This window comes from Ictalurus furcatus, chromosome 19 (assembly GCF_023375685.1).
Source record: "Ictalurus furcatus strain D&B chromosome 19, Billie_1.0, whole genome shotgun sequence".
Classification (NCBI taxonomy): domain Eukaryota; kingdom Metazoa; phylum Chordata; class Actinopteri; order Siluriformes; family Ictaluridae; genus Ictalurus; species Ictalurus furcatus.
The window spans coordinates 21,935,143-21,961,691 of NC_071273.1; the positions used below are offsets into that span (position 1 = coordinate 21,935,143).

General features: G+C 41.5%; 1 protein-coding gene across 4 annotated transcripts in view; it reads right to left on the bottom strand.

Annotated features, from left to right (window-relative positions):
* Window positions 1-6,459: 6,459 nt before the first annotated feature.
* erc1b (ELKS/RAB6-interacting/CAST family member 1b) overlaps window positions 6,460-26,549 on the bottom strand; it is a 223,155-nt gene continuing 203,065 nt past the window's right edge. For all 4 annotated transcript variants that reach the window (XM_053650163.1, XM_053650168.1, XM_053650165.1 and 1 more), the window contains one exon: window positions 6,460-11,911. In XM_053650163.1, the coding sequence (XP_053506138.1) occupies window positions 11,774-11,911 (138 nt within the window). In that variant the 3' untranslated portion in view covers window positions 6,460-11,773. The remainder of the gene's footprint in view (window positions 11,912-26,549) is intronic.

The following is a 26,549-nucleotide window of genomic DNA, read 5'->3' on the forward strand; positions in this document are numbered from 1 at the left end:
AGTTGGAGATTGAATGGGTTTGGAGTTGAGAGTTTGTGAATAGGCCTGCCCTCCTCTTCTCGCACTCTCTCAAACCACACACTACTGCACTACAGAGTGCGGATGAGTACTACACACAGCCTGCTAGTGCGGCGCACTATTCTGTACAGTGGTGTGCGGTTTGGGACGCGACCCGAGAGAGAGAGAGAGAGAGAGAGAGAGAGAGAGAGAGAGAGAGAGAGAGAGAGAGACTTTACAATCCTTTATTTAACAAAAGTCTCATTATACACACTAAAGTCAAATGTGACTAAATAAATAAATAAATAAATAAATGTTTAAAGAGCATTAAAAATAACAAATAAATTAGATAAATAAATAAGTCAGTCAGCGCAACAAAGGACAGTTATTAAGAACATTATCAGCCTAATGCTGGTGTAAAACAAAGTTCTCCCTCCGCTACAGAACACAGAGCCTCCTCGCAACACCACACCGCCTTGAACATCTCCAAGTCTCCCATACTTCTGTAAAAGTTCCAATCGATCAGAATTCGTGATTTGATCAGTCTGGAGAGAACTTGAGAAAGAGACAACAGGGAGAGAGAGAAAGAGAGAGACAGAAAGAGAGAGACAGAGAGAGAGAGAAAGAGAGAGAGAGACAGAGACATACAGAGAGAAAGAGAAAGAAAGAGAGAGAGAAAAAGAAAGAGAGAGAGAGAGACAGATACAGAGAGAAAGAGAAAGAAAGAGAGAGAAAGAGAGAGACAGAGAAAGAAAGAGAGAGAGAGACTGAGGGTAAGAGAGAGAGAGAGAGAAAGAGAGAGACAGAGAGAAAGAAAGAGAGAGAGAGACTGAGGGAGAGAGAGACTGAGGGAGAGACTGAGGGTGAGAGAGAGAGAGAGAGAGAAAGAGAGAGAGAGAGGAAGAGAGAGAGAGAGAGAGAGAGAAAGAGAGAGAGAGAGGAAGAGAGAGAGAGAGAGAGAGAGAAAGAGAGAGAGAGAGAGAGAGAAAGAGAGAGAGAGAGAGAGAGAGAGAGAGAGAGAGAGAGAGAGAGAGAGAGAGAGGTCCTGAGGGATTTCTGTTTTAACACAATGCTGGAGCCACAAATGCTTCACGTGTGTCCCAGACTGTCCCAGAGCCTGTAGGACAGAGACAGTGAAATGACTGTGTGAAGGAACCTTGTGTGTATTTTTTACATCCCATAGGCCTCTTCTACACAGATCTGCGTGTGTGTTGATGTACTGTATTATTTTCCACTGATCAGTGATTTTCTCTTAGGAAAAATCTTCCGTCCAGCGGCCAGGGATTCATGCTTTGCTCCTTTGGGAGAACCTTTGTTTTGTTTTTTTATGGTTTTATTGTTTTATTTCACTTAATTTTCAGTTTATCTCCCTGCTGTTTGGATTGAAATGATGTCATTGCCAGCACTTTGACCGACCCGTCTTGTCTTGTGATCTATAAATACAGGTGACTTGAAAATGTTTCCAAGTAGATATCGGCCTGCTGGTGCACGGTGAGTCGAGTTACCACGTGACATCTCCAGAGTTCCTAGTTCCGTCCTGAGCTCCAGTTCCTGTCTGTCACATGTTCTCCTGGTGTTCTCCAGTTGTCTTCCCACCTCCCAAAACCATGGTGGTCGGGTGGCTCTACAGTAAATTGCTTCTTGGTGTAAATGTGTGTACGGTGCCCCGTGAAGGACTGGAGTCCCATCCTGGTGTATTCCCACTTCGTGTTAAACCAGGATAGGCAAGGGCAACAACTGAAAGCATTCACGATGTTTCCAAGTAGAACCATTTTAGAAAGATGCAACCCTTAATCATCCAAAGAACCCTCAAAGAACGGCCTTTTTCCTAACCCTAACCTCCGTATCCCAGAGGAAATATTCAGACTCTTATTCCCCCCCGGATTAAAAGCTGCTTTATGAGGACCGTCCCTCCGGAAACACTCTTTTAGTCACATAACCGTGAGAATGAACATTAATGAGTAAAGCAGAATGCGGTCAGAGTCAGGTCTTGTTGCTACTGTATTGAATGCAACGGTTTAACAGGTGTAGATAGACCGACGAGTCATACAGTCCATATCCACGCATGCACACCTGTGACTCACTCAGTCCGTCTGATCCGTCACGTCCTCCTCATACCTGATCTCAAGCTCTGGACAGAAACACATCATAAATGGATATTCAGAATAGGTATTATTGATGATGTTTGGGATGCGAGATATTCGGCCATGGAAAGTGTCCTGCCATTTAAAAACCTGTTCTTCAGAAATACCCGAGAAATTCGCAGGTTATTTGTGAAGAACAAGTTTTTAAATGAAAGAACACTTTCCATGGCAGAATATCTTACATCTCTAACATCATCAGCCCTTGTCTATTAATATCGGATTTAGATCACGGGTTAATAATCTCATCAATGTTTGTCCAGATATTCCTCAAACTCTGCTTTCGTGCTGTAAGACATGGAAGAAATTGCTGCCAGTGTAAACACCTGATATGAGTAATATTTCAGGAATCTGAGGCTACAGTGGGCACAGGCTCACCGAAACCTGACACGTCATCTGGGGTGTAACCCCTCCATCTCGAACTGTCCAGTTTCAGTGAACCGCAGGCGCTTGTTCTTGGCTGACAGGAGCGGAACCCGATGTGATCTTCTGCTCTCGTAGCCCGACCGCCTCGAGGCTTGACGTGCACTCCGAGATGCTTTTCTGCTCATCACGGCTGGAAAGAGTGCTTATTGGATTTATCATAGCCTTCTCCTCTGACCTAATCAGCAAGGGGTTTCCACCTGCCGAACTGATCCTCTCTGGATGTTTTTTGTTTTTCGCATCATTCAGTGTAGACACAGCTGTGTGTAAAAATCCCAGGAGATCAGCAGATTCTGAAATACTTCAACCAGCTCATCTGGCACCAACAACCAACAGTGAACGGAGATCAAATTATCCTCCATTCTGATGTTTGATGTGAACATCTGGACCAGAACTGAAACTCTGAACCATGAGAACAAGCTGAAGAGCCCTTTAAGGCTTCGGATATTATATTCTAGAATATTAGATCCTGAACTTTCAAGAATATATTTTGTTGTCTGATCTTCATACATGGAAAATTATTTTTTATAATCCCTGGACATTGCAAAAAAAACCAAAAAATAAATAAATAAAAAAAGGGTTCCCTGAGGTGCTTTGGATTGTTATGGTTTCTTATTCTACTCAAGGGGTTCAACCCTGAAGCTTCACTCACAGGGAAATCGTCTTTTTTAGGGGTCTACATCCAACCGTTTTCCCTGAGGGACAAGCTGAAGAAACTTTTTAAGTTCTAGTTTTTATCTAGAACTTTTTTTGTTTTTTTTTCTTTAAATCTATGATGGGAAAAGAGCGGAAAAGAGAGTGCGTTTCTAAGGAAGTTTATTACAGGGGACAGCAAGATTATAAAGTGGTGCTGATGGTTTTCTGCCCAATTTAAAGGGACAGTACGAGTACAGACGGGTTGAAACTTGCGTCTGGAAATCTGCAGCTGTAAACTGGAAAAGAAGAAGAAGGAGAAAAAAAACAAGCAGCTCACGGCCGTGCCGACTGCCGACAGATTGATTTCTATCATTATTATCTTTGAGAACTGTAAAAATATTTAGCGCCCCCCCTCCTCCTCCTCATGGGGATCTTGACACCCCTTAAATCACGTCCTACCCCTCAGTTCGCTCTCTGCTTGGCCTGAAATGTATAAAATCCCCATTGTATCCTTCACATTCATGGATACACAGTATGTTTCCTTTATCATACTCGGTGATGTGAGGGAAGCTAAAAGAAACGCAGTGTTTCCATCCTTCCTATGCACATTATTTTTAGGAAAGCGTTTTTTTCTCCGTCGGCGTCGTCGTCGTCTTCTTCTTCACTCTCCTCTCCCCCCTCCATTCTCGCAATCAGTGTGTTTTTGGCTGCCATGGCTGAAACCACATCATTTCCACGCCCACACACGGTCCTCCTTATCCTCTCTTGCGCTCTCCTAAAACCAGATGCAGAAACGGGCTGCTATATATACACACACACTTTAAACAGAGAGACCTCTACAGCACACTCTTCTGTTTGGTTACGAGGCTCCGCAGGGCCGCAGCGAGAACGCCAATCACTGCACGGTTAGTGCGGCTATCGAGGACCTGCAAAAAAAAAAAAAGCTGACAGAACTGCTCTTTTCCTCTCGCTCGGCCTGCGTGCGACTACGTGCACATGGCAGGACTGGCTTACGCCTCTTACATTTTTAATCCGTGGAGCTGGATGCCTCAGCATGGGGTGACACAAACCTAGCAAAAATAATATCATCATGTTACAAACAGACAGAACACAAAGATCATTTCCACCCCATCTTCTCCGTCCTAATTTCCGTGTCCCAATATGACAAAGATACTGATTTTGCTAGCAACTTTTCGATTTTGGGCAATTTATGTATATAATATAAATATAAATCATATCATACACAAGGATGTGATCAAACTTGATTTATATTAGCGACATGCATCCTAGTTAGTTAGTTTTATTGGTTTAGATTTATCAGGTGTTTTAAAATGTGTGCGTGTGACGCATATTTGCTAAAACAATGCCATAAGGTCTGCAGAGAAACGTTTCCGTAGACGGTGTAACGATTCCTGTTGAACTATTAACCGTTTCTTGAGGTTCTGTTGGTCACTGGGGTCACGTAGATTGATTGTTTTCTCAGCTTTTGGAAGTTATGGGATTTATCCAAATAATTTCATGTACTGGTTTAAATTTCTTAAAGCTCTGACAGAAGAGCTTTCTTTAATATGTTTCGCATAGGTTTCACAGTTTATCCATAAAACTACAGAAAATATACACCATGTGAAGGTTTTTTTTTTTTGTTGAATTCCTATGAAATATATTTAATATTTCCATGAAATACCAAAATAATTTTTGAGTCGTTTCATCTCGAGTGGTCCGATAACTGCAACGTTGTATGCTGGAGTGAGTGATTACCTCTACGTATTGGTATTGCAAAACCACCAGGGGTTTAAAAAAAAAAAAAAAGAAAAGTTTTTAAATTATTATTTCACCTGGTTTAACTACAACAGCCATATTTGTGTCATGGCACACAACACATTTTGGTTATACAACCTCAATATCTTGGCTAAGGATGGGCCGTAGAGCTCCTTGGAACAAAAACCGGCCTCTAGAGCACATTACAAGGTACATGTACATCATGTACATATATAAACATTTTGCACATTCTTGTTCCTTAGATTTAGAGCTTAAGTCCAAATGTGATGCTCAAGATTGCTCACAGGTCCACTTTTAGCGTCAATTTATAATGGGATTTCAATTGATAAGGGTTCACGTCTGTTTTATTATTATTTTTAGGGGGTACCTGGGTAAATATAGTGTGCATACAGAACATTTCAGAAGGAGTCTTCTCTTATTTTTTTAAATAATTTTTTTTTATGGGGGTATGAAAGTACGATTTTTTAAAAAAAATTGCCAGCATTTTCGAGTTGAATATCTCTGATAGGGGACCAGATACGAACCTGAAATTTTCATAGAAAGAAGTCCTCTATAATAGCATCCTGCTGTAAGAATTGTAAGTTTGAGATTAGAGGTAAACTCTGCAGGACAGTAGACCTCGAGGGCCAGATTTACAGAAGCAGCCTGATCTATCATGTTGGTACAGGTGTACAAGTTGGTATGCGTGAACAGATTTGATTAAAATATGGACTAGTGTTCGGTTGGGTGTTTTACAAAGGAACAGTGTCATAATCAGAGCTGTGGTGTTGTTTCTCCTGTGATCAAATAGCGGTAACTCGAAGCGAACCTAAACAACCACTTCAACCTGCTGTCTTATTTATAGCCATGACCTAAATCACTAATGATTAAGTACTAGACAACAGTCACATAAGTCGTTTATGCAGCTGGACCCTTAAAATTAAACTGTAATACAAACAATTCCTGTCTCGATTTCCATCAGGTTAAGCGTCTTCCTCGTACGAGTAAAGGAAAAGGAATGAAACCATGAAGGTGTGGTACGAGGTTATAACGCAGTACTGAGCTAAACATCCTGTTACAAAGAAATGAGATGGGCTCACTGATATGTAGGCTCCAAAACTGGTGCTGTGATACAAGTGTGTTTGTTACACTAACACTGTGTGTGTGTGTGTGTGTGTGTGGGAAAAACCTGGAGGAACGTGAAGGACATCTCAAAGCACCTGGCCTCTTTAGGAGATCAGTCTTATCTTCATCTCATCCTCATTGAGGAACGTATGGAGTGTTGACAGAACGAGTGAAAGACCTGCAGGAAAGAAACAAGCCACACCACTAACACAAAACACACACTCATATTCTCTAAAAGTAAGGGCTTGATAAGAGCGACATCATTCATACAAGGACAGTCGACCCTGATGACTGAGAAACGGCACAAGTGTGTGTGGTGTTTGCTTACGTGTCGATATAGCAACGCCACGCAGGAAAAAAAACCCACAAGACGCAGAGCGAGACGGCTGATAATGAAGTGTTTATATTTACAAAAGATGAATACAATATGCCTAATTTTCAGCTTTGATTTTCTTTCTTTTTTTTTTTTGGTACACAAAACTCCAGCGCTTTCACAGACGGAGAGAGGGGGGAAAAAAATAAAAGCATGAAAATAACAAATTAGGAAGCAAATGAAAACCAGGTATTGTAGATGATTGTTTTTAAAACATTTTTTCCTTTATTAAATGTATTAAATTAAGCTGGAATGGGGGTAGAGGCTCCCTCCAAGACTGTGTCAGTGTGCTGGAGAATGGAGCACAGTAGAGTTTGTAGAAACTGTAACTGAAGGCAGGACTTTAAACATCCACTAATTTAGTTATTTAAACATCCACTAAATTAAATATTGCGCTATTGATTTAGTGGATTAAAAAAGGTGCAGAAATGCGTATTTTACTATTCAAATGTACGTGAGATTATTCGAGATAGAAGCCCTGTTCTGTGTTCTTCACAATGTGTGGTCAATCTGGCGTTAGAGAAAGAAAAAGAGAAGATATAAAAACGTTAGAAAAGTGTGTGACCTAACGCAAGTCTTTGGTCTGGCCTTCACGACTCCTTCAGGATTCGAGCGTAAAGTAACGTCACGGGAACGTTCGTTTCGGTTCAGCTTTGGTTGATTTTAACAGTAGACCCGGATTCATTCGGTCTCGCTCACACGGACAAACCGTCCTGATCCTTCAGCAGATGTTTAACGTGCTTTGGTCCTGTAAACTAATCGGACGGATGCGAGGGATGAAAAATGCGGGCGTGTCCGCTGAGTGTTTAGGTAAACACCGCCAATAGTAGATGAGTGAATAAGTAAACTATTTAACGGAGAGCTACTTAAAGGGTCGTGACACGTGAGTGTCGCTCTAAACACGAGCGGTAAACAACGACAGGAAATAGAAAAAGCGTCTGGATTGTGTTTCACGCTCAAACAAAGCTGTCCTGCAATCCAGAGTCACAGTTTTAGTAGTTAAAACCATGTCAGGGGTCAGTGAGCACACGGGGAGCACGGTCATGGAGGGAGGCTTTTCCAACCCTGAACACACTTGCACATTAGTGATTTAAAAAAAAAATAAAAATAATAATAATAATAAATCAACACTTTCAAATCTCACACATCTGAACAGACTGTGGGGGAAAACAAAAAAACCATGAACATAAGAGGAGAATTAAATACATAGCAACGTTACATCATCAACCACACGGTAATGCGTTTCAGAATCTGTGTTAACAGCGTTTATTTGACACTTAGAAAGTATTTGAGAGACGTTTCTATCGCGTGTAAGATGTGGGGCCGTGGTGTGGCGGCCATTTTGTTCAGACGGACATCTTCCCCACTTCATAGACAACATTGTGTGGAGGAAAAAGGAAAGAAAAAAAAATTCCCCAACAACAACACAGAGTTCAACTCTATTCATCTCCCTTTATCAGCTAATATATAAATATAGATATGTGTGCATGTGTGTGGGGGGGGGGGGGAGCGTTAAACGAGTCCAGGCAGAATATCTCTGGCAGTGTTCTCATCGCTGAGTGAACAGACAAAAGCATTAGCAAATAAATCAGACTCTCAGAGACGAGTGCTGACCTTCACTGCTGCGCTCATGTCACATATTAGGAAAGATCATTTAAAATAAAATTTTTTAAAAGATCAGCAGATGACCGACGGCGTGTTTTTGTGTGTTTGTTTCGAATGATAATGTCCACTCCCAGACGGCGTGAGCGGAGACCTGACTGTGCACTCAACACTGATAGATAGTGGAAAAATTCCACAACGTAAAGAGAATATGAAGAACCGGGTATTGCTTTAAAAGACAACACTGAAGAACTTTCCAGTCTTCGGCTCCCTTTCGAAATGCACTTGACATGTGGATTGGGGCGGGTGTGTGTGTGTGTGTGTGTGTGTGGGTGTGTGTGTGTGTGTGTGGGGGGGGGGGGTGGTCGAGTTGTCCAGAATGTAAAGCGATACAATTCTACGAGCAGATGCGCTTCTGACCTGGCACTCCTTCCAAATCTACAAGGCACCGTAACTTAAAGTGCGACGTGTGACTGATGAAGAAAACGCTAATTATAAAAAAAACCAAACACAAACAAACAAACAAAAAAAACACAACAAACCGAGCCAGCTTTAGACGAGATAACGAAGTGACTGTGTGATGAACAAGATGAGCAATGAGGGAAATTGAGTGTGTGTGAGAGGACACAAAAATACCAGCGACACTAAGAATCACTACACACACACACACACACACACACACACACACACACACACACACACACAGGAGAATATCCTCTCTCCTTCTTGACTTTCACACTCCGATCTGTTTCTGGTTACTCTTCCTTGTTTTCTCACTGAATTCGGAGTTGACAGGAGGCAGGCAGAGAGCAGCGTTAAGAGCGCGCCTCATAAATCCTCGTTGTGTGTGTGAAAGTGGATGTGTAAGAGTGAGCATGTGCGAGAGGCCTGTGTTTAGTCTAAGCTTGGATACTCAGCCACAGCCCTGATAACTGAGCCCCATATTTCAGAGACTTGAGAGAACCAAGCCAAAACACTGCACTCGCGCATACGTGTGTGTGTGTGTGTGTGTGTGAGAGAGAGGAGACGAGAGAAAAAGAAGCAAAGATTTGTGTGTGTGTCATATAAAGAAACCCATCAGGATTAATTGCGGCAATAAAGAAATGTAATAAAATCATTTGCGTTTCTGCCGTGCCGTCTCAGGGCGTCTCCTTGGTATTGCCAACATAAAGCGAGACACCATCACACACTGCTCCATTAAACACTGGCACAAACGGGCTCTCATTAACCTTTGGATCAGCTCATTTTTATATATATATATAAATATATATATATATATATATACACCCACACACACACGCGCGAAATGAAGAGTCGAATGCAAAAGTTTGCACCCCCCCCCCATGGCTGTTTTTCAATTTACCTACAATAAAATTTAGTTGCTATGACACCTTCGCCGATGTGATACATGCAGATTAAAGCGTTTGGAGAAGTTATAAATACAAAGAAAGCTATTCGAGAATATTTAGATACTTTAGATACGTGGTACTTGTGATAACAATGAAGGAACATCTGTGAAACCTAAAACACTAAGGGACGTGATTTAAGGTCTGTGTGCGGGGGAAAAAAAAAAAAACACCTCAAAACATTGAAACGCGATAGCACCTGCACAGAGGTGTAAGACAGATTATAAACACGGAGGATTGCTTCTTTCACTTGAGCAAAATTTGCGTCGATGAAAACGCACTTCGGTGTGTTTCTACTCAAAGGTGGAAAATACAAGACGGTGTCAACGCAAATAGATTCAGACTGAGAGTCACTTCAGGAACAGCGATTGTGTGGGCAAATGAATACAACCCAGAAGCAGGTATTATGTTTGTAGAGGCCATTTGAAAACAGAATTATACTTCTTAATAATGAGATTATGCGTTAGTATGTCAGGACTATCAATTTTCTTAAAACGGTGACTTTACTACATTAAAGTGCCTTTTTTTTTTTTTTTTAGATATTAGCCACACAAGTATTCGTATGGACACAGTCACCGTTATACACAAACGACTCGTTATACACAAACAAGGGGTAGATCATTTACAAATATTAATTGCGTGAAGTCACGCAATTAATATTTGTAAATGATCTACCACTTGTTTGTGTATACAACTGATCCCAAAATGAACGTGTTGTTCGGGATCTTATTAAATCAGCGGCCTTGGGGTCTTCAAATTACACTTCTTTATCATTATGATATTTTGTTTTAAGGGCACGCAAACTTTTGCACTCGACTGTAACACGGAACTGAAAACGCGTCGTCCCGCGATGAAGAAACACCGGCTATAAATTTCTCCATGACTCACTCTACGATGCCAGTCTATGTTTGAGTAAAACAAACGTCCGGCCCTTTGATGAGTTTACCTTCTTTCTCTCTTATCTGTCTCGGTGCGCCGGTTTGGTGGCATGACTCTGTGTGTTAATAAGAAAGATAAAGCCTCGCAGGGATCACGGACGTGGCGGTATTCCACTATACTGCTTATCACCGCACTGAAAGGCAGGGCTGCACGGGTAAAAACGGGAGAGAAGGGAGAAGGGAGCACGGTGTGGGTTACGCCTGGTGTCATCCACATCCACCAGAGAATCAACTCTGGACTTTTCGAGCAAATCCGAGTAATTGATGAGGCAATATTTATGATGAGTTGACCCTGCTTTCATGGACACCCTTGGCCTGGAGATAGAGACTCATATAATCATAAACGGTGAGCGGATTCACCCTGCGCATGTGGGGGTAAGGGGCTCGAGAGCGGGAGAGAAAGAGATAACGAAGGACATCAGAATAACCCGTCAGTAAACTGGGAAAAGGAATAACAGGAAGGAAAAAAAAATAATTAAAAAAAAGCAGATTTACTTAATTTCGACAACCGAAAGTAACAGTCGCTCTTGTGAAGCCTGTATCCATTCCACTATACAATTTATACAATACACCTCCTGTCCTGACCCTATATTTATATCGTGTATAATTATATACACATCTCTGTAATAAACTCAGCTTTCATGAATTACTAATAATCCTGCCAATAATGATACGTTTTCTAATTTCCTTAAAGGACTCGAGACGAACAAACAGTAACGGCAATAAAGCTAAGAAAAATCAAAAGGTTCTCTCCTGTTCTCTCGGACTATTTTGGCAATGTATTAAACGTAACTCTATAGGGAATTGTGGGTAGTAACAGGGTTATGGATTGACCTACAGTGCTGTGAGGTGGGATTTGATTCAGTAGAGACTCTGGAGTGAATTCATTTGAGAGGGAGAGAGAGAGAGAGAGAGCGAGAGAGACTCTTCAGACATGAGCACATGTTAAGCGTAAGATGTTATGGTTTCACTCATACTGATGGACTTAATGGACGTCTCCTTTAATACCGCACTTCACCACTTCATCTCCGGGTGTTTATGCGTGCGAGCGAGACGTAAACGTCGGGGACTTGAAGCAGTAAATCAGCAGAGGGGAGGATAGGTAGGTGATGACAGAGAGTCAGGAGAAGACCGACGCAGGAATGACCCCCGCGAGGCTCGTTCAGCTGCGCCCTGTGCTGATGCTCATCCCAAATTACACTCCAGCTCCTTCCTGTCCTTCCTGTCTGGTGTCTGGAAGTGTGGGTGTAGGTGCACGCTGGTGTCCTTGAGCTCATAGTGGTGAGACATGAGGCGGAACGCAGGTCTGGATTTCCCAAAAAAAAAAAAAAAAGAGGAGGGGGAAAAAAAAAGTGGAAGAGAGCATGGCTGCGTTCAGCACGACTCCTCCAGTGCGTTAACGACCTGCTCCAGGATGTCGGGGCAGTGGTCGGCGATCTGCTGCAGGACCGAGTTGGCGTACTCCTGCAGCTCGGCGCTCTCTCGCTCACACTGCTCCAGCTCCGATTCCAGCTGCAGGGGAAAGGAGAACAACATCAGCTTAATCCACTTGAGTCATTCACTGCACTGTTTAAGCATGCCCTGTATAAGCTAGCAAGTGTTGTTCTGCAAGTAAGGAATAAAACACTCTGGGGCATGCTGTTACAGGAAAATAATCAACAACCTGAGTGGTGTGACGTTCTTACCATTCCCAAACTGATTATTTTCCTATAGCAGCATGCCCTGGAGTCTTTTACTCCTCTTTTTACTGCACATTTATTAAAGAACGACATATACTTTTTTTTTTTTTTAAATCCGTTTACTGTTACATTTAATGTTGAGGAGCGTCCGCAAAGCAACTGAATTCCTCTCATCACTTAGAGGTTATAGCCACGACAAACTCGTAGCATCAATCCCTTAGCAGTCTCTCTCTCTCTCTCTTTTTTCTTTTCTTCTTCTTTCTCTTGAAGTTAATAAGCTTGTTAGAAAGAAATCGCAAAACTCCTCCATCCGGAAGACTTTCCCACGTCGGAAAACGCAAAGTCGCGGCTTTGACTGTCGTTAAATATTACGACTGTTAAATATATAAACGTCACCGTAACCAACAATTACACACAAATGATAAATCTGAAGCGGTTGCTCTACACGTCCCCGTGAACGAGCTGTTACTATTGAACTACTCTCAGAGCTGCTGTTATAGAGAATTAATCGACACGTTCTGACGAACCCGAATCTAAGCTTCAAAATACGCCCGTGGTAATTCTGCTTATTATAGTCTATGGCATTTGCTGTGGTGATTAGGATCTAATTATACTGCAGCAAGAAAATATAGAGAAAAGAGGACAATACACCCAGAAATCCCCAGCTCCCACCATTGTCCATTTACCCAAACCATTACGCGTGCTAGCTCAACAGCAGGTTGCTAATCTTAGCATCAATTTAGCTTCCTGTGTGAGTGATACAGTATGGCACGAGAAAGTAAAAAACATTCAAATGACATTAGGTCAGAGCAGAGAGGGGGGAAAAAAAGCAATAATCGAAGACCATGTGGCTTTTAATATACGGTGTTAAGGTCGTAGAGTCTGAAATGTAAAGCTTTCATATAAATGAAACCCTTTACGAACCTGTTATTAGGCTCAGGCAGATTTAATGTGTGTGTGAAAGTATTCCCCCCCTCCTACAGAAGCTGAACTTCCTACATTCTCACTGCTCTTTACTGCAGTATCCCTTCTGCCCCACTGTGAGCACAGAAGCCCATCTGGGTCAAAGAGAACTGAAAAGAAGTCAAGTGCACTATAAAGTTCTCAGCACAGACGAGACCGTGAAAGTGTCTGCGTGCTGAAAAATGTGAGCGAGCACAGATGAGGTGCAAATAAGTTTGAAAGAAAAAAAAAGAAAAAAATGAGAGAGAGAGAAGCGCGAGTTCAGGAAGGTGTGAAGCAGCAGTCAGCTGGGTGACGATAATCTTCTCCTTCTGCTCTCTCCTCCACCTGCTCCGACCGTGTAACTTCCCGTTAACACCCCATCATTAAAATACTGCTGGAAAGGTCTGTCTCTGCAAAGTGCATCATTTTAAACCATTATAACACGGCTCACGGCCCTGCACTCGGAATTCATTTCACTGGTTTTAATTTTCCGCTCGTTAAAAGAAGCAGAGGATAAAAATGAGTATTTAACTTTAAAAAAAAAAAAATATATATATATATATATATATATATATATATATATATTTTTTTTTACTGCATCATGCACTAATGATAATCACAGGTGAGAATGCCATTAAAACTTAGAACTATTTTTCCACATGATTTCTACTGCGACTTGGACCGAGACGGGAAACTGAAGGAGGATGATGGCCAGGGATACGCAATGCCAAGTGGTCTTGGAAGTAAGCTATAGCAGGAGCAGGTGCCTCAGACCAGATATATACATACACACACACATATACATATATACACAGACACATATACATATATACACACACACATATATACATATATACACACACACATACATATACGTATATATATACACATATACACACACACACACACACACACACACACACACACACACACAGGTGTGAGAGGTGCCCATTAAGGACACACAAAAGAACACAAACAAACAAACAAATACTGACTCGGATAAAGTATTAGTTTCCATAGAATGATAAATAAGTAATTTAGAACTTCAACAGATTAAAAATGTAAATATGTATTTACTATATATATATATATATATATATATATATATATATATATATATATATATATATATATATATATATATATATATATATATATTATACTACTAAATTAATCTTATTAAATATTATAGAATACTACACATATAGCTTTTTTTTAGTATTTCAATATCTTTAATTAATTAATGATGAATTGATGAGGAACAAAATAGAGAGATTTATTATTATTATTATTATTATTATTATTATCATCCAGCATTTGGTTTTCATTTGTATTTATTTTTGGGTCCAGCGTGTCCTAAATTTCACCGTCAGTTCTGGCTTCAGCGAGGAATTTTTATTTCAGTGCATCACTCATCACTCAAACGTTACCCAGCAGGACCTTCGAGTCATCTGCCCCACATTTCCCCCCAAAAGGTACCTGGGCCTCTGAGAACAGGCAGAGATCTGATGTGCTGCAAAACCTTTAAAATGCCTTTCAGATCTAAACGCAGACCAACGTTCCAAAAGCCGAAGCCCTCCACCAGCAGAAAGCAGAATATTTTGCGGGGAAAAAAAACAAAAACCCACAAAGCTGTTTTCTTTGGCTTCCCCAAATTTAACAAGGTTAATGATAAAGACATCTGTAACAATAACGAGAGCGCATATTCATACATCATAAAATGCACTTCCCCTTTATGTATTTTCTTATGTGTGCCTGGATTGAATGACCGCTTCATAATTAATAAAACAAAACATGGTTTTGGTGGTTCAGATGGCTACCTGTCAGGCCAGTGTTTGTACAACTGCAGGGCAAACGCGCCTGGCCAGCAGTGAGAATGACAAGCATCCATTCCTGATATACAGAGCTAGTGCTAATGCTACGCTTCACTCGCTCAGGCTCCGGGGGGGAAAGTCCGTGACGGATATGCCCGGGAAAGACTTTCCATATCTGGTCCTGTGCGCCAAGACGAAATGGGGAACAGATTAAATCCTTAAGAATAAAACTGGGCCAAGACTGGAAGGGGGCAATCAGAATCTAAGTGGACCTGCACGAGTTTATATAAGGATACAAACTGGCATTTACTGATGTTTAAACTCAGAAAAACGGCCAAGACTTCACGCTCAGTGGCAAATCTTCAACTCGTATGTCTATCCTCGATACATCAAACGATTAACAGTGAGACTGAAAGCACAGCATAAACGCAGATTCTGACATACTCTTGTAGATTCGAGCGTCGGGGCTACGGAAATGGTTCCCAGCCCATATTTATACTTCCGCTTCATTCCTCACCGACCCCTGGGAACACGGGACACGTGGGAAAATAAAGACACAGAAGAGAGGAGCAGGTACAATGGTGAAAGGAAGCATCGAGCTGTGTGAGGGGGGTTAATGATGCTCATTGGTCGCTGATATATGGTGCCCAGTGTGAGACCGGGGTGCAGTCATGCTGCCTATCTAAGCTCCATTAAGAGCACACAGCAGGGACCTGGAGGAGGTTTGGGGCTCAGAGCTACCATACAAATGTGGGGAAAAAAAATATATATATATATATATACACACACACACACACACACACACACACACACACACACACACACACACCCCACTGGTGGAGCTGGAAGGGATACAGCAGGGGTCATCAATTGTGAAACAGTGCTTCTTTTTTCTTTTTACCTTACAGCCACCTGATTCACTCACCTGTTAACTAACAGATCAATCTTCTAGTAGACAAATCACCAACCTGCTGGATACTGACTGGAACTGATCACCCTTGCTGGACTTCTATACGTCTATTTAACATAAACTCATTTGTCTGATGCAGGCATCTAAAATGCAATACACTGAAAACTGATTTACATAACACCACGTCTTGTTCATTTGGCATGTGTGTCTTGATATATTCCACCTAAAGATGCTAAACGAGGTGCGGTATCTACAGTATGCAAACAGAAGACTCGGCGCACACGGTGTGAATACTACAGCCTGAAACTGGCTTTGGGAATGGTGACTGTGTGTGTAAATACATACGAATGAAGGAGCAGGTATTAAAGTAGCGGTTGCATTCACTAATTACACTTAATAACATGAAATGAAAAGTCCATCAAAAGTCACGTATTACTTAAAAAGAAGAAAAAGTCTTAATGTTGAGAAAGTTCCTCAAAGGTATCCTGCAGTAGTACGAAGTTAAAATTCCGAGCAACTTTTTAGACTTATTAAATTACGCATTCTTCTGTCACGTGGGTGAAATGAGGTTTTTATATACAGATTTAAAATAAATAAATAAATCATACGCTCTTCTCAGACGCATTACTTCAATTCTATTTTTGACTATAGGTTAATAATTTTTTATTCTTCTTACGTCCGGACATCCTAATTTGTTCCTTTAATTTTTTTTCCCCCCCACAGCAACGATTTTGTCACGGTGTTCGCCTGGGTCTCTTGGAAATCTGAGCCCGCCACGGTTATTGAGAACAATCTGCACATGCGAAACCCTCATTAGCATACTGTTTTCTCCCCGACTTCGGAAGTGATGCGATTACCCTATTTACCCAAATTCTTCTTCGTAAATAGCCTACAAGACCCCCCACTAACTACACATGTGACTTATAAGCAAATTAGTACTCGGTATTTATGATCTTAGTAAATGTTTCCACCAACTGAACATGATAATAAATACACACTATAAATATAGGAATGAGCTCTGATAGGACCAGTGAAATTCGAAAGGGAAAAACATCCGAAAATGTTTATTAATCCAACAGAACGCTGGAAGTTTGAGGCTAATTACGGCAAAGCTGAACATCCGTCTGATGGAAACAAACGGGGTCTTTTGTTAGACGCTGATTAAGACCAGAGTTCAGGCATAAATGACTTTCAAAGGAGAATTTCCACTGACAATGTAATTTATTCTAAGATTAGTCCAAGACCTCAACGCGACTTAGTGAGGGGAGTTAGAGAGAACACGCAGAGAGGCTGCTGCCGCTTCTCCCCACTTTACTATGTCTACTTAGTAAAGATCCTCTGAAAAAACAGAGCAGTAAAGATAACACGGAGCTTTAGATAAGAAGGACGTATCTGTCTCATTATCTGTCTCCCAAACCGGTTTCCTTTCTCAGCCTTGACCCAAAACCCCGAGGTGGGGAGAGGAGGAGGAGAGAATAATGGGCAGCGAAGCAGTAAGAGAGGATGTTTTTTGGTGTGTTACTCCGTTATCATAGTGGATTCTTATCGGGTGTTATCACACCGTTACTGCTAGGGTGCTCTCTGAGCTCCAGATAAACAGCAGCCGGATTATAATGAGTGCAGAAAGAACTCAACTCTCTCACCAGAGGATGAACAAGTACTAGAGAGAGAGATGGCTTGAACATGCGTGGAGAAATCCTAAATGAAAGAGTCCTGTCTTAGCAGCCATGCTTTTGTACGACGCTTAAAAACAGGATCACACACAAACATCCAAAATCTCCAACAAGACTGGATCCTTCTGCTCTTCCAGCCGTTGTCCTCATGCTGCTCACCGTGTCTAACCTTTGACCCCTTCATCCCTCCTTCTGGTCCTGACTTACATTTGTCTTTCCACCTCACTTCCCCTTCATACTGCCCCAGAGAGAGTGAAAGCAAGGAGGAGAAAAAGAGAGACATGGATATAAATTAGGCTGTGAGCTGAGTACTCCCCTGGCATGGTGGTTAAATCAGAGGGATAAAGATGACGGCCATGGGCAAGCCCTGTCCTTGGCTGGATCCAGACTGAGTTTCCATCAGTGCCAGGATGGAGTCGGGGAAAAGAGAAGAGGGGGAAAGAAAGAAAAAAAAAAGAAAAAGGAGACTAGGGGCTAGGTCTAAAATCTGCAGATCTGCTAAAGCAATCAAAATCTCTTTCAATAAATCTGCATAAAGTAAAAAAAAGATGACAGACTTTCCCCTAAATGTGACAAGTATAAAAGTAATGATTCTCAGAGTGGGAAATGGTGCTTTTCACTTCAGCAAAATTAGACACTCGTTTTAAAGGAGGGGGCATTTAACTGCGTAAATTGCTTGCTTTTAAGAAAATCCCCCCGCAAGCTTCGGGTGCCCCTTCAAACCCCCCCCCCCCCTTTATAAACCAAGATGAGGTCACTGCAATCTTCCCTCGTTCTGTTGAAATCCCCTCTCCCCAAGCCAGAGCGCTAATGCTCCCCAACGGAGTTCCCTTTCTAGCGCTGGAGTGGAATTTCTCCCTACGGTGTGTCTTACAGTCTGACAGCTCTCACAAACGACACCTCAACTCTCCGTCGTCCAAGGTCGGGCCAGCTCAGGTACAAGGGGTTAGAGGTGAAGGTGTGCACTCTACTGGAGTGGACAGACTGTTACTATACAGTATGTGTATGGACAAGGATTGCAATGAAATTCATTAAGAATCTCCGAATTGAAAAACGCATCTTCCGTCCGTAGCAGGACCGAGTCAGCGGTAATGTTATAATGTACACAGAGGCCAGGAGTTTGTGAAGTCAGATCAATTGAGAGATTTACAAGGAATACTTGCATCATGTCTTGGGCGGTGGAGGGAACGATATTTAAAAAAAGAAATGAATCAACATGTACATGAATCACATGCAAATGAATCACATGCAAATGAATAAAAAAATAAAGAGGAAAAAAAAGAATTATTTTCCTTCAAATGGACGCACCATTACACATCACGCAGGATGAAGTGTGTTCAAAAGCATTCTGATTATTTCAGAAGGCTAAAATCATAATTTTAATCATTAAAACGATATCGTTTGGTCTTTAATACCTGCCCTTCATGCGTATTAATTTGTACACAGTCACCATTCCTGAAGCCACTTTCAGGTTTAGCGACTCTCATTGTGGCGGCTAATTATACATTTTTAGATACAAACGCCCCCAAACTGCATATTCATTAAGGCAAATGAGCAAAGACAACACGGTTATTGTGTGAAAGACACAATCCTGGTTTTTTTTTTTTTTTGCAGGTGTTTTTCAGGTTCGCGTGTCGTTTTATGTCTGGGACATTCAGTTAATAACAGTTTCTTCTCATAAAAGAATGGACATTTTAAATAAAGATTTCTCTCTCTCTCTTTCCTCAACTCAGCTATCCAGGGTGATGCATCTTTTCCACTAAATCTTTATTCCTCCGTCTATTTTTAAACTGTGCTTTGGACACTAAACTCAATGACACTCCCTATAAGAAAAGAGTGGACTCGGTTGAGACTGGACTTTGCCCTAACGGTGAAGGGTTGTGGTTGTTGCACTAAACAGGACCGACCGCATCTGATTGGAAATGCCTGGAGAATGAGGTTCAGGCTGAACTGTGCAGCCCATCAATCACGTCTAATTGTGTTTCTGGGCTAATGTGGCCAGGAGTGGACGCACAAGTTGCGCCCGATGCCAACCACAATGCTGGATGAGGTCAAACAGTTTGGTGTGCTGAATTTCGAACACAATCACAACCAAAAGCCTAGTTTGCAATAACTTTAGCACACATGCCCACCACAACATGATGAAAGTCCGCTTTTACTGTTTTTTTTTTTTTTTTTTTTCGCTGATTCTCAGTCTGAGCCGAAGGCATATGTTTGCGTCTATGATTGCGAGTAAGCATTTTTCAGCCCTGAGGTAACCTGTTCAAAACTCAACGGCGCTCAATGCGGATTCGGAATTGTTTTGTTTTCGAGCTCTGCCACGGACCAAACTACGTGTTTCTACAGACCGGTTTGCAAATGTTTACTCGTATTGTTCTAAAACTGGTGCAGTTTAAATCCAGAGGGATAACAGTTTGGATTGAACTACAATCAGAGCCAGGAATTAAATTATAAGAATGACAGACCCACAAAGAGAAATGAGGTAGAAGGGAGAAACCTCACTATATCATTACCCTGTAGAGTTCTGCTCAGAGTTGAACATCATTTGGTCAAGCAAGCAGATCTTACGTGATCGCACAGGATGCGCAAAAGACTGCGTTTTCTTCACGCACTTCAACGGTGGAGTCATCTTTATATCTGGAAAGGCGAAAAGGTTTTAGGACGGTTTTCCACGTGACCTGACGTCCCAACCTTGAGTGCTCTTTTTTTTTTTTTTTTTTTAAATTTACGATACAGGAATGGATCAAACAAGCGGAAAAAAAATACATAAAAAAGTTTCCAGTGCCAACCAGAAGAGGAATGTAGGCACGGTGTTGATGAGAATTTGCAGTCAGACGCGGTCGTAAACAAAACTCCCCATTTGACTTTAATGACGGCGTGCACTCGAGCCTCAACACCACCGAGTGTTGTGTTGTGTCTAAACACGTGCTTCAGTGGAAGAGATAAGACTCGAGGGAAATCTGACCTTTAGTACAACGGTGTTCACAATCAATACCACACATTTGCTTGCATTTAAATACAGACATAGAAACAGCACAGCATCTTCAAGACTGAACACGTCCAGTCGTTTGTTTTAAATTTGACAAAAATACAAATCTGTGCTTATTCACGGTTTTAAATGAAAACAAGTTCCCGAATTTGTCTCAGTGTGGTCTCGGACCCCAGCGTACATCACCGCGAACCGCAAACGTGCATCTGTTACAGTAGTGGATTTTATCCTTGCAGCACTTTTAATGCAGGTGTATTCCGTACAGTAAAGATGTGCTTATACTATTAAACAAAGGTTATTTCGACACGCAAACTAGAGTGGACGTTGGAGAAATCTCACGGTTCTTTTCTAGTCGAGGAAACTAGATTTCTAGTTCCTTCTGAGTATTTTGGAGAGTTTTAGTGACTAGTGATTGATGCTTGAGACCGATCGAGACCGATCGTAACCGCCGAACAAGCTGACGGAGCAGCATCGGCTTCTCTTCCTGCCAATCATCGGCTCCTCACTCTGTAGAAGTTCCTGCACTGCTAGTAGCTCTTTAAAAGAACTTAACAGCTCACTACACGTGTGTAAAAATCCATTACTCAACCATGGAGGTTCATAAATGTCTTCTCTTAAGTCGGCCTAATGGTTTTTATTAATATGATAGGCCCTGTGTGTGCTTTGGCGCAGCTAGTACGGCTGCTGACAGGCTAAGCCAAGGACAGCAAAAACCTGAGACAAAACTCGAGCGAAGGTGGGGAATTGGTGAAAAGATCAAATGTGACATTTTCCATGTTTAGCTCGGCTTGAAAGAGCCGTCAGAGCTATCGAGATGTGAAGTGGGTCGTTCAGAACAGACGGCGGATAGTGTTCAACCACACGCCGACACCTTCGTCTGATTACAAACCTCGGGATATTTATTTATTTATTTATTTATTTATTTAACTGGTTTTTAAACAAAATCTCTGATGAGTTCACGTTCTCCTCTAATAAGAAATAAGCAGTGCTGAGTTGGGCTTGGTGGCACACCAGCTCACCTACGGGGGAATTTAAAGACAAAAACGTTACACGATCTTGACCCCTCTTGTTAGCTTTTCATCTGTTTGCAGATATTTTTACATCAGTGAAAATAAGTTTGTAATATAATGCACGGTTCACTGCGGCCTTGTTCTGCCATGTTTACTCCCATTTCCTGCCTGTTTAAATTAGCCTGCGTTTACGCTGCCCAGGATTCATGGGCCTGTCAGCCAGCAGCTGGCCACAACAGGCATCCGGCAGCAGGCTGCGCTGGGAACGGTCACATATCTACTAGCGCCGCTCGCGACCGCTCCGCCGGGGTGCCACTTTCACACCAGAGGTTTATTTATTCATTTCGAGCAACAACAACAACGAAAACTTAGAAAACAGTACGTTTGCAGCTTGTACAATGAAACGCTCTCCATTAAGCTGTTTTAAGTACACGCAGTGAATCGAAAAGCTCTGGCAGTAGAAGCTCTGCTGGCTGTCGTGACGCTGATACCCATCATATTTCTCTCTGGCCCTGTGTGATGTTTGATAAACGGTAAGGAACCTTATTCACTTAAACGGTCTTTCCTGATTTGATCAAAGTAAATAAAACGGATACGTAGCACCGACTTGTCCAAACCGACTTGACAAACATCCGTGTGTGTGTGTGTGTGTGTGTGTGTGTAAGAGAACGTGAGTGAGAAAGAGTGAAAGAGATAGAAAAATAGATAAAAAGAAAGCAGGAGAGGAGGGAAACAGATATAGGTTATTTTGACTAGAAACGTCACATCATCATCTAACATCTGCCCCCGGGATTTTCTGGATTACGTGCAGCGAAGTGAAAATGTTTGCATATCTTTAACAGAAAATGCAGAAGAGATGTACTAATTTATACCAAACATATTTAACAGATACTGCTAAATAAAACAGGAGGGGAAAGGAATAGCGTATAACGGGGTAAAAGTTTGCATCTCCACTGCTGAAAGTGATATAAATACTCTCTAATACATTGCAGGCTCACCCTTTAGAACTGTCTCCAGAGACGATTTACCCCCACTTCAGGGTTAAGACTATGCTGTGTGTGTTTGGCTTCCACGTCTTGGCAGATACTTTCTTTTTCTTCTTTCGTGTATCCCTGCTTTTTTCCCCCTAGTTTTGTTAACGTCTTGTTCTTCAGCGTTTTTTTTTTTTGTTTTTTTTTTGCGTGAACTCTTCGCTGATTCTTTCTGGCGCTTTTTTTTTTCTTCCCCCCCACCACCAACCTCTTTCATATCTTCCGAGCAGCTTTTGGATCCTCTCATTTGTAATATTTCTCCCCATGCTGTTTTGAGGCAGGTTAAACCCGTTTGCGGATTTATTTTTCCACCATAAAAAGACCTTCATCACTGGCACGATTTTGGCAACCGCTTATCAGAGATATTCTGACTTTAAGAGAGGTGTGATCAACATTACAAACAAATAAATAAAAAGAAAAGGACGAATCGGTTCGGATTTCCTCGTGAGTCACTGACTAGATGACAAGTTCATATATATGACCTAGCATTCCCTAAATCCTTACAACATTATTAGATTTACTATGTACACAAAGGCTTTGTTTTGGTTTCACTACAATTAGTTCCTGATTTGACAAAATGCAGTTCGGGGAGCTTATCATCTTGGCAGGACCTCTGGGTCACTGTGTGGATGAAAAACCTTCCTACGCCCGTCGTTGAAACAGAAATGCAGCATTCTGTTAAAAAAAAATGAAATGAATAAATACATGTAGAGCAGCAGGGAGAGAAAAAGGCGGCATGGAGAATGAGGTCATAAAACCAGCACTGACCACAACAGAGGATGAGCAGGCGGTCTGGCTGTAAAGAGTCTGCCAGAGTGTGTGAAATAAATGGCGGGGCGTAAGCTCGTAAAAAACGTGCGTATATATATATATATATGTGTGTGTGTGTGTGTGTGTGTGTGTGTTTAAATTTACTGTCTGGATCCGACTGAAGAAATCCTCAGACCACTTGCATTATTTATGCTTTCATTTTGAAAACTAAAGCATACATGTTCAAACAGTGTTACCAGAATATAAGGGGTGGGGAAAGTCAGGAAGGCTGTAATTACAACCCAGTTCGCTTAAAAACTTTTTATACGCGTCTAAAGTAAACATATATAAAGTGGGAGTGTGTGATTCGACTGCAAACTCTATGGAGTTTACAGTTCACAAAAGAAATGGGCACAGCGTATTAAAAAAAAACAAAAAAACACAACAACAACAAAAAAAAAACGCGTTATGCGGAAGGGATTGCGTTTTCACTTGACGTGACTCCGTGCGTCTCAGGGCGCTGGTGTGGACTCAAATGCTGACTAAAATAAGAGTGTATCTGCGCTGAGAAAATCTAATACCCAAGAAACACTTTTTGGTGTGAATGAGTCTCTAAAAACGTGTGAGATCCTATTCCAGGAAGAAAACATATGGAGGTGTGCGGCTGTAGGAAATAAAAAACAACAAAAAAACAGGTGATCCTGAAGCATTGGACTTAAAAAGTAATTTCACAATGATTACAATATTAAACTCGTTAAAGAATGACATATGTTTTATCCATTTGTAGTTACATTTAAAGTTGTGTAACATCAGTTCATGTCATCACTTGCGTTATAGCAGCTATAAACAGCCTTCCCTCACCAGTCTGTCTTTTTTTTTCTCTCTCTCGTGAAGACAAAAAAAAAAAAACATGCAGCTTGTCATGTTACCAAGTTCCTCTGTCCTGTGACGAAGAACAGCTTCGACTTGCGCTGACACTGGAGACTCCTTCCAAAAATGCTAAATAAACTTCTCCTCAAAAAAAACAAAAACATTAACAATACTCAGTGTTCTCTGTTTCTGTGAAGTGTCTTCCATCCATAAAACTCCGTGTAAGGGTGTTACTATGGAAACGATAAGGTATTAGAACGAGGTCATTACTATAAACCTTCAGCTGGAACGACTGTCAGAGCTGCTGTTCAGAAAAACTAATCAACACTCTCTGACCGATCAGAATGGAGAATTAAATAGTACAGGTTTTTAAAATACATGTCCTGCTAAGGGCTCCTGTGAAAAGTTCTACACCACCAAGCTCTGCACTGCATCCTGCAACAATTCAGGAGCTAAAACAGAGCACATCCTCCTATAAATCTGAGGTCTGGTTAAAACCACAGACATGCTGAAGACCATAGAATGCTGCTCTTATGAAGGGACTGGGTTCAGAACACGGCTCCTAAACAGCACTCCACTCAAAGCGCCTATCAGAGTTCTTTCTTCTGAGGTATCTTTAATGTGGGATAAGAAACTTCATGAGGGAATTACAACAGATCAGAAGACGGAGGATAAATGGCGACTCCACGCAGGTCCAAGCACTCTGCTATCTGATTTCTCTCATGTCATGAAGCAGATAGCGATCTTCAATATCGCTGCAGTATACTGTAATAAAGCATAATAAAGGAAGGAGAGTAAGCCAACAGGCAGGAGGGATGACTTCCAAATACGTAGATGAGGAGAGAGGTCAAGGAAGATATCCGTCAGACAATCCCGTGAAAGCTCGCATCTCTTCCAATCCCACATCTGAGACTGATTCTGCTATTAGAGGAAGACTCCGAATGCGAACAGCAGAATCTCACCCTAGGTTACATGCCTTGAACTGTACAGATGGTATGCACATGCACATTATCGAACACACCAAATGCTTTAGATCCACTTGGTATGGAGAACGTCATATGATATATGTGTGCGGTTTTAAAGTGTCCGACTCGGCAGAAATTGAAACATTCACGATCTCTCTGTTTTGGACCGGGCCAAATGAGACCTGGCAGGTGAGTCTGAGGGACAAGGTGTGAGAGGTGGTGAGCGCTCAGCGTGATGCCACATTTCTGTAGAACTGGGCTTCATTTTTTGCACGATACCCCAATGAAAATATATATTTTATATACACACACACACAAATTTATATATATATATATATATATATATATATATATAGTTTTGTTTTGTTACCCTGTCTTGTGCTGTAATGTTGATGTGCCTTCTTAACCTGTTAATTCCTCTAAGCTGTACAGCACTTTGGTCAGCGTCAGCTGTTCCTAAATGTGTTCTAAACTGGAAATAAATTGAATTGAACATATACAGCACTCTTGTTTGTCCCAGCCCACTTTAACTTCACTTTATGCATACAAAAAATGTCTTATTTTTGCATTCATGTGTCAATCCTATTTCATATCTCTTGCCTGAAACATTCTTCTCCAGAGGTCATCCATTACAGATTATGAAAAGCATTCAGTTTAGTTCGCATTCACTCAACCCTGTCACCTGAACACATTCACCCCGATGAAAGATCTGGAATATTCCAAAAATCAAGTCTGTAACAGGAAGTTGCATCATCCGAATTTCCTGAAGATCATAAGAACTTTTATATTTATGCCGACTGTCAGACGCCCTTAACCGGAGCGACTTCCATTCATCTCATTTTTATACCAGTGAGGTTTAAGGGCAGCTCGCCAGTGCTTGGATTTGAACTCGCGACCTTCCGTATCAGGAGACAAACATCTTAACCACTCAGGAAAGTATACTCTCTCTTCTTATTCTTATTGCTTTCTTTTCAAGTTACAAGAACAACACTTTTATCCAAATGAGGTAAATCATTATAAAGTCCTTAGGCTATTAGCAAGGATGCTAGTTAACCACATTTTTGCTAATTCTGTGCTAAAAACTCAACCTGTTACTTATTTAAGAGCAAAATGCAGCAAAGAAACCATGCAAACTCAGTTTCCTGAATGGTTAAATGCATGTTTTCTTAAATTCATCATCAAAAACCGTATATAGAAAAAAAATTCAATGTATATATAAATGCAAATGGAAACCCAATTGTGTTTCAGATGAAGCTCAGACCATCTGATCCACTAGATCAGGGGTGTCCAATCTTATCCGGAAAGGGCCGGTGTGGGTGCAGGTTTTCATTCCAATCAAGCAGAAGCCACACCTGATCAACTGATTAAACGGGTGGAATCAGGTGTAGCTCCTGCTTGATTAGAATGAAAACCCGCACCCACACCGGCCCCCTCGAGGATAAGACTGGACTCCCCTGCACTAGAGCATCCATCAGAAGCACCTCTTGGAGCAAGAACACAAGTTGGCACAAACA